Source organism: Phaenicophaeus curvirostris, chromosome Z (genome assembly GCF_032191515.1).
Source record: "Phaenicophaeus curvirostris isolate KB17595 chromosome Z, BPBGC_Pcur_1.0, whole genome shotgun sequence".
Taxonomy (NCBI): domain Eukaryota; kingdom Metazoa; phylum Chordata; class Aves; order Cuculiformes; family Cuculidae; genus Phaenicophaeus; species Phaenicophaeus curvirostris.
Genome location: NC_091431.1, coordinates 62,350,070 through 62,359,170, shown reverse-complemented (window position 1 = coordinate 62,359,170; position 9,101 = coordinate 62,350,070). Strand labels below are relative to the sequence as shown.

General features: G+C 40.0%; 1 protein-coding gene across 3 annotated transcripts in view; it reads right to left on the bottom strand.

The window, feature by feature from the left end:
* Positions 1-1,289: 1,289 nt before the first annotated feature.
* LIFR (LIF receptor subunit alpha) overlaps positions 1,290-9,101 on the bottom strand; it is a 96,821-nt gene continuing 89,009 nt past the window's right edge. For all 3 annotated transcript variants that reach the window (XM_069880080.1, XM_069880079.1, XM_069880081.1), the window contains one exon: positions 1,290-8,702. In XM_069880080.1, coding sequence (XP_069736181.1) covers positions 8,064-8,702 — 639 coding nt within the window. In that variant the 3' untranslated portion in view covers positions 1,290-8,063. The remainder of the gene's footprint in view (positions 8,703-9,101) is intronic.

Genomic DNA, 9,101 nt, shown 5'->3' with positions numbered 1-9,101 from the left:
ACTACTTCCATGTTCCTGTGGTGTTGCCACTGCAGAAGTACCTCCATACCAATGGATGAGGAGCCCCAGCTGTCCCTGAGCTGTATTAAATACCAAGCCCAACAAGATTAGTCTGATTTTAGCAAGTTTTGGATGAGGTATATCTGAACAGCTCACAGTATCTTCAGAAGATACTGCAAACCCATCGTCCTTTACCTTCTTCTAGATCTGAGGCCAAAACAATAGTGTGAAACCTGTCTTGAACTCATCCCTCGTGTTCTTGCGCTGGACAAAGCAGTTGCAGAGCTTCAGAGCACAGGTGTGGGATTTCACCTTTGGAACAACTGAAGCCTTTCCTCATTTCCACAGCAATATGTGTTTCAGTCTTTTCAGAGCAGTACTCTTCAGTCCTGTTTAAAGGACTTAATACCCTTGATCCTGCAGCTCCTCAGCAACCAGTGGAGGTTACACATCCTGCCTAGTTGCTTTTGTACCAATAAACTGCACCAATCCGCTATTACAAGACAAGGAATTGATGCTCTCACTTTCAAGACTGCCTCCAGAGAGGTGGAGAGAGCTCAGTGCTGCCATACAATGGTGGCTTCCCGTGACATGCTGTGATGTGGCACCTTGTCTGTCCATTTACTGCTAAGTCCATGTGCCACTCCCTAGTTCAGACACCATGGTTAGATGAGCCATAAAACTCATTTGGACACAAAGTAAGTGCTGTGACATAAATGGCCTCAAAAAAAGACCTACGTTATAGCCACCACAGAAGCTGTATTCCACTAAAACATACTAAGAGCATCCTGCATCACCCAAATAGACCCCATGGTGTACAGGCTGGGCCCTTTCTTCCTGCTGCTACATTCTTCATCCTGGAATAGGAACGTTCACCCCACAGACCTGTCCACCACGGAGAGCCTCTGGCTGCTCATCTTCGCATGCCCTCAGCCCAAGCCTGCCTGGAAATGACATCTCAAAACTCTAGCAGTGCCAGAGCCATAAGACAAGGAGGACATGGGTGAGTGAACTGTCCTTCTTCCTATCATCACATCATATGGCAGGAACAGAGAGGCTTCAATGAATTATGTATATATGCGCTACAGCATGCTGTGCTTAGGAGAAGCTGCTCAGAGAATACTCACGTTACTGCCCACTCTGCCAATCAAGAAGCCAAGGCTATGCTTGCCAGATCCTGTGGTTATTTACTCTGGCACAAACCTAAAATAACTCTGTTTATACTGGAGCATGAGCAGAATTTAACTCTTACTTAAAAATAACATGCAAGCAAAGAATATCAAAACATGTAAGAGTGTAAGAAAATATATTTATTAAATTCCATGGCAATAGTATGGTAAAATTGTTAAATACATGCGTATTTTTAGACAACCAAGCAATACAATAGGAGTTACAACAGACAAGCAAACAAGGTTTAAAATGTATGCAAAGTTGGTATCGTAGTGTTAGGTTAGTCTTAAATGTCATCTGCCACACTGGAATATTATCTCCCCATTATGATCCCACACTTTCTTTTTCAAGCATGCATTTGTTTAGTTGCTTAGCTACTAAATTTTCACATTGATAACACTTTGCTGAATCAGTACTTTACTTGGTATGCTACAACACTATTAAAGTGCCTCATGATGATTTTCTTTAAATTATGAAAGAAATATTTTTTCAATAGTAGATTTGGAAGCTGGAAAACTTCAGTTGATCACCTGGTGACAGAAATATGTTAAATGACTGATTAGATTTAGTGTGTTAGGAAGACTACTTTGTCAGCTTGATTTATTGATTTATTCTCAGAATTAATTTCTACAGATGACTATTTCAACTTGGCAAACAATATTTTCACCAGTATTAAACAGAAATCCATTAAAATCTTTGTGAAAACAGAACATAAAAACATCTCTAAACATCACTTCAGCTGTAAAAAAATATGGTACAAAAAAGCTAAAAAAACATTAAACCTGTTCACAGTATACATTTTAAAAGTTACAGCATTATAGTACAATGTTGGGGTTTTTTTTCCAGGTGACCTGCATGACTCCACCAGCTCCACTCTTTTGCACGCCACAACAGGATCAAAGTTCAAATTACTTGGGTAGGATTTGAGACATGAGTTGTTTCAGTTATCTTCTCTTTTTTTTTTACTATCCCCTGCTTTGTGAACTTTTTGGACACGATATGAAGTCTAAAATGTTCATCCTAGGCCACTCTTGAATCACATTAAGGAAACATTGACAAAGTGATGTTCAAGGATTCTTTCATTATTGTATTACTACCAAAAAGTGTGAGACCTTACCAATTTCTATTTTGCTTTGCCCTGCTTGAGCAATGTCTTTTCTGCATTTTTCTCAACCCAAATAATGAAAATGAGAACATTTAATTTTTTGCTTTGTCCCAGGGTAAATTTTACTTACTACATTTTGCACATGTGACCAAATGAGTTACAAAGGTATTAACCTTCTCATGGAAGTCTTGCATATGCTTCCACTAGAGCCAGTTTTCATGTAACAACAGTTGAAATGCAGATTTGGGGCTGTCCAAAAACCCACTAGAGATTCTGCTGAGTATTACGTTAAAAAATAAGGATGCCATTGGCTCTGCTGCACCACAAGATCTCCTGGGGAGCTGGCTCAAGGAGAGGGTGAGACTGGAGAGAAATTAACCACATCCTCTCATGCAGCACCCTACCATTAGACCAGGTCACCTGAATAGGGATGCTGAGCCCCTGCCCTCTAAAATGCAGAAGTTCTTTGGAGACTTTTTGGTTGTAAAAGCAGAAGGAATTAATAGACATTTTTGCAGGGAAAAATGGGACATTGTAAATGGGACAACTTGTAAAATTACAGAAACCCTTGCCAACATCATCTGAGGTTTGTTTGCATAACATGCAAAAGAGGAAACAAACACTGACTATCTTAGAAACACTGGGGAAAATCCAGAGTTATGTAAATGGGGGAGGAGGAGAAAGAAAATTCTTATGAAAGAAACTGCTTTGAAGCTTCTAAGGAGATATTTAAAAATTTAAGACAGACCTAAGCATAAGGAAATTAGTTTTTAAACGCTCCAACATTTCTGAATCTGTATCTGGCATCTGGGGTCTGGGACTGCATTCCCAGGCTCGCTAAGGAAAAGGCAAAGAAAAAGCAAGCAACAAATCTTGTGAACTCCCTGCAGCATCTCTCAGCATCGGCCACACAGGACACTGCATACTGCACAGCAGTACAAACTCTTCAGCAGTGTGTCCAGACAAGTGCAAACAGCAGCTCTTTCCTCTGAACAAAACTGCACCTCTGAGGCCATACATTTAAGTACAAGAATCCAAGAAAATCACTTTGGGAATTGCAAGCCATCTTCCTCTGCAATATGCACATAGGTGCATAATGATGTAAGCACATATGTGCATAAGGAGTTATAACTTTTCTTATTGTTAAAATATTAATGCCATTTGCATTGAAGTCTTTGTCTAAGTCTGTGTCAGAACAGAAGAGGCTATTTACATGGGAAGCTCTTGATAGGTTTATGGTATGTGGTGTCTTGTTAGTACTCTGGTTCTTTAATTGTTACATTTTTCTTATGTATTTCAAATTCTTTCACTTTATTTCTATCCACTTGCAGGCAATACGTATATTCTATTTACAAAGCAATGTTTGTGTAAAAATAGAGCACATGGTTTCTCATTGCCTTTTCAGAGTGATGTCTAAACACCTTCTCCCTCCAATGCATCCAATTGCCTTCATTTTTGCTACTATTCATATTCAACTGAGTGTCCTGGAGGACAACATCACAGTAAAGAACACACCCCTAAGCTTTACCCAGCTAACCCTACCAGGGAAAAAAAAAAAAAAAAGGCAGTTTGAACATGTCTCTTCAGAGCAGCCTCAAACTCAAGATCAGCAGGAGCTTGCTGCTTCTGTGTTCCCAGCAGGGGAAAACTCTGGTCCCAACATAACCCAAAGATGCCACATTTGCCAAGTGTTCTATGACAGATAATATGGCTACTGGTTCCCTTTGGAAATGGTTTACTCCTGAAAGCAGCAACTAGAGATAATAAAGACAGCTACCACAGCAAATATCAGTCATTAGGTCCTAAGTTTGCCTATGCAGCCCTGCATAGCAGGGGAGGTAATTCACTAGCCTGCCTGTAATATTAGCTTACTATTTTGTTGACATATTAACTAGTACTTCTGTGAGGTATATCACATGACGATCTACCATCCCAAAATTTAACACAAAACCAAGATCCCAGATCCTCCCACATGTCAGATCAACCAAAGCAATGAACGTGTCAAATAGGAGAGTGCACATCAAACGTGACTGCTGTTCCACACATATAGTGAATGGTACGAAAACCCATTACAAACCCCAAATTGTCACATATGGCAGGCATGGCTCAAAAATAACAAGCAGCAGCACCGATGACTTGCTTCAGAAAGAAATTGCCTGGCATTAACACCTTATATCTCTGAACAGTGATCTAACTTGAGGACTGAAGCACTGAGTTAGGAGTAACAATATTTCAGACACAATCCCTTCTGGTCATATCCCTTCAGTAAGCTGGTTTTTTTTTGTTCTGTTTTATAAAAAAAGCTGAACTTTCTATTCTTCCAGAAAAAAAAGCAAGCCACCAAATAAACTAAAGCAAAGCAGACTTTCAATAAAGGAATAAGATCTTTCAGAAAATTATGGTTAGGAAATGCAGTCTTTTAAGTTTCCTACGACATTTTTCAGAAACCATTTGACTGAAGAGGCTCACCAGGAAGCCCAAAGGCACTAGTACAAGGAGTATGACCCCTTCTGAAGCCCAAAGTCTTACATTAGTTACCAATGCATTTAGAAGCTGAACGGTCCTGTGCTTTGAAAGCAAGTTTGGTAAGAAGACATTCCTAAAGATGCTTCGCTGGTTTAACAGGGCACTTAGACTCAAAATCAAGTCTGTTCCCTGACACTCCTTGCCACTCATTCTTACTGCTCCACGCACTGAGGGGTGTCTTCACATGGTTACTAAATTAGCACACACTGTCTCACTACCCATATGGCATTTGGCGTTAAGATAGACATTTGAAAGGAGTCCTCACTGGCAGCACTGAAGAGGCTCAAAGGAAACCACAGAGGTGAAGCAGCTGAGCTAGCAAGTGCTAGAATGAACTGCTTACTGGTTCATAACCATTAAGCAACAGTAAATGATGCTAAACATGCTGCACAAGCCTGTTTTTCTTGTCCATTCACCCCATACTTCTGCTACAGATACAAGATGATGCATACAGTGAACCATTGCTGTTAACAGGCTCTTCTGTTCTACATCCTGGAAGTGAGAACACCAGTCAAACAAAATATATAGTCAAAGTTGTTGCTTTTTTAAAAAAGTGATGGATAATTATATGAGAGTGCTTTGATAACATCAAGGCACTGTATTTGTGGACCTTTCCCCTAATAACCTTTACCTAATAACACGGCAACTTCAAATGTCTTTATCAAACAGGAGGAGCAGCACAAAGGAAAACCTGAGTATGTGATGGTTGTGTTTACGGAAGCGCTGCAAAGGGTACTAGGCTGCTGCCTGTGATCTCTGTGCTCTCTGCAGCTGCCCTGGCTCAAAGTCTGCCAAATTAAAAATTGCTAGTACTTTCAAACTTCAGTTTGGTTTTCTTTCCTGCAATACACAGCCATGTGAAAGCACATTTATTCTTCATGGTCAGCTATGCTGCTGCAGAGGGGTTTTTTTGTTTGAATCACCATACAATACTGATTGCTCCTCTGCACTGAGAAACTGCTTATCCATACACTCTGTCCCTGACATCTTCTGCTTTCAATTAAAAGCATATGGCAGTACAATCTAAAATTCATCCTAGGAGATAAACACATTAAGCCAAATCTGCACTAGTGGAAAATATTTGCTCTAAAAGAAATATTGTGGGAAAGGGTTGTTACTATTAGGATTTAGCCATCTTCCAGCTATCAAGCACAAAGAGCAGAACTGCTTCATTTTATGCATTAATTTAGTGTTTTGAGTAAGAGGCAGTAATAGATCAGGCATAAAACTTTCTCCTGAGGCAATGTCTGGTGACAGATACACACCAGCTCTTTGTACTGCCTGTCTGTCTTTTCACATGCAGCTCTGCTAATTCCAAGATTCCACCTCAAAAGCAGAAACTTCTCTGCACTTTCTCTTCTTCCAGACACACCTTGCACTCTGTCAGGTCTGCAGACAGATCCATTTTTACTGTCTTCACATTTCATTCTTCCAGGAGGCACACAGGCAATTGTTATTGATGGTGATTTGGATGCTATTTAGTGTTTTGCCTTTTTGACAGTTTTGAAAGCTATCTGTACTTTTTCTACAGAGAAGGCAGAGACGTACCAACATCTGCACCATCCGCTGCTGTGATTAGATGTAATCTAATGCTTGGGTTTATTTTGATAGACAGATCACGTTTTGGAGACCAAATGTCTGCCAAGCTAGCCATTTACTCTCACACCTTTACAACTATCAGCTTAGCCAACTCAGCCTCCTTATCTGTTCTGGTATCTTATTTAGAAAACCATTCCCCCATCTTATTTATTAAAAAAACCCAAATCACAAACTAGCTAAGGAAATTGAAAATAATAATAAAAAAGATTTAGTTAGGACTTGATGGAGGCCCTTTTTAATCAAGACCTTTAACATGTGACCTCTCACCACTGTGTCTTACAGTAAAGAACGCTTAAATTAGAAAGCACTTTCTCATGTAAGCTAGTGAAATTCACGTGTGCCACAGTCTGAAGTTTATACAGTGAAATGTTACAACTACAGCTGCCTAAAGATGTGTATGTGAAACAAGCACTTTCAAAGATGATTGTTTTTAACACTCCTTTAAGCACACAAATGCACACCATTTAACCTTTCTTTGCGTCACACATCTGGTGAAGGAGAGGTAGAATTAGTGAAACTAAAACCTCCTTGGGTTTCTCCCTGCCACTACAGAAATCCCACCTTGTACTTCCAGACAGAAGCTCTTGTTGGGTAGACACTGGAGAACAGCCAGTCAGCAGGTGGCAAAGAGTATCCAAAGAGCATTTAGTTCTCAAGGACCAAGTACTACTACCTCTAATTTCATGTGCCAAACTGCTTGGATAGCTAATGTTAGTAGACAGACATTTCCCCATGGATTACATTACTGTATGTAGTGCAAAGACTGCTGAATGGTAGGGGCGAACGGAGTACTGTACCACTTTGAAGCAGGAGATCTGGAGCTGAAGCTATGAAATACAAAATACATTAGTGCAATACATTAGGAAAGATTGACTCCTTAATGAAAGGATAGAAAAAATATAGAGCATTCTAAGTATTTAAAAAAAAAAAGTTTTAAACTTTATGCAGTTCTTGTTGAGGTTTAAATCAGTGTTACACTTTTTTTCCCCAAGTTTGTACCCCTGAGTAAAACATTGAATATACATTGTACAGTAGGTACAGAAACTAGTGTCTAGTTAAAAAGCAACAGATTTGAATGGCCATTGCTTTATAAGTGTTACACAGTGACAATCCCCTTTTGTATGTGAGAAAAAAAAATAGCACACGCACTTCTTCTCAGTTTCTAAGTAAGTAAAAGATCTCAACTTTCCAGCCATGTTGTTTCCATGTTTCCATGAGGTTTTTGATAAATGAAACCTTCAGTAAGGAAACTTGTTGGAGCTGTGTCATTTGAGTATGTATGTTTGAGAACAACTACAACAGAGCAAAGCAATCGTTCCAAGTTACAAGTTGCATGAGACCATATTAATCTTGGAGCACTATGTGAAGGCAGGCAGAGTTCTTTGATTATGATTATCAGGAGCCCTAAACTCAATACCCCTAATATCCAATATATTTTACTAGAGTAATAACTAAATTGCAATAACTTTGGCTTCTTGGCCTCTATTAAAATGAAGCATTAATGCTTCCGCTAACTTAAACATAACATACAGCCCACTAGAACCTCTGCTGACTGTCTCCAAGAATAATTCATGCCTTTTGCACTTTTCTTCCTCCTTTCTTTACAACATCAGGAGTAAGAGCTTATTTAGAAGGCAGATTCAGGTGCAACAAGGACTCAGTATTAATCATTTGGCTTGTTCTGAAAAAAGTGTGTGAAGGACCACCCTAGGTTACTAGATTTGTGGGAGTTTTCATCATCTTTTGGGGGAAGCAGAAACTGTCGGGAATTAATGGAGCATGGGCTCCCAAAAGATGCATTTTCATTGTTGCTTTCAACTGATCCAGGAGAGTCTGGAGTGTCCATGTTCCAGGTATTAGTGTTTGCTTGAGGTCTGTAACCTGCAGTTTTATCTAACTCTTCCTCTGCAGGTGAGTGACTCTCAATCTTCAGAGCACTGATAGGCAGCTGCATTTGTGGCTTATAGCCTGCTGTAGTCACTAAGTCTATTTCTGGCTCCTCCTCTGGTTTAATTTGAGGCTGATACATTGACTGGATGTCAATGTAAACAACCTGAGAAGACCCCACAGGTTCGTCCATAGGGGAATTTGAGATCTCCTCTTCAATTATAGGGGGGCAGTAGGACACAACAACATGGTTCTCCATTTCTGAGTCAGAGCCATCTTCAGGCACAGTGGTGTCTGCTGCTGGGGACATCATCTCTGTGTCTTCAATCTTGGGAGCTGCAGACTGCGTTTCCACCACTTCGACACTATTGGGTGTACAGGGATTCATTTCCAGTGTTTTAAGTGTCTTATTCCCCTAAAGCAAGAAAGAGGAGAAAGGGGAGAGACTAAGCCAAAGACGTGGAAATCCTGAAAGCAACAACCTGCTTAAATTAAACCAGTATGTTGGCTTGTGGTTTGTACTCATCCCACTGCCATTAGTACAATGTAAAAAAGTGGTTTAGTTCTCATTTTCTGGCTCATCATATACTCCTGTTTAGGTTAAAAGTGTTTTAACCGACTTAAAGAGACTCAAGATCTTGCAGCATGTGTTGAGAACTCTCTCCCCAATCCTGGCTTTGTATATTAAATTCCAGATGGTTATTTAAGTGCTGCGTCCACTTCCAGCTACTATGTCTACCAGGAGTTTGGGCATACAGCATAGTCACTTCTTGACACTTTTTACTTCTCCTAACACTCCAACTGAGATGGGTAC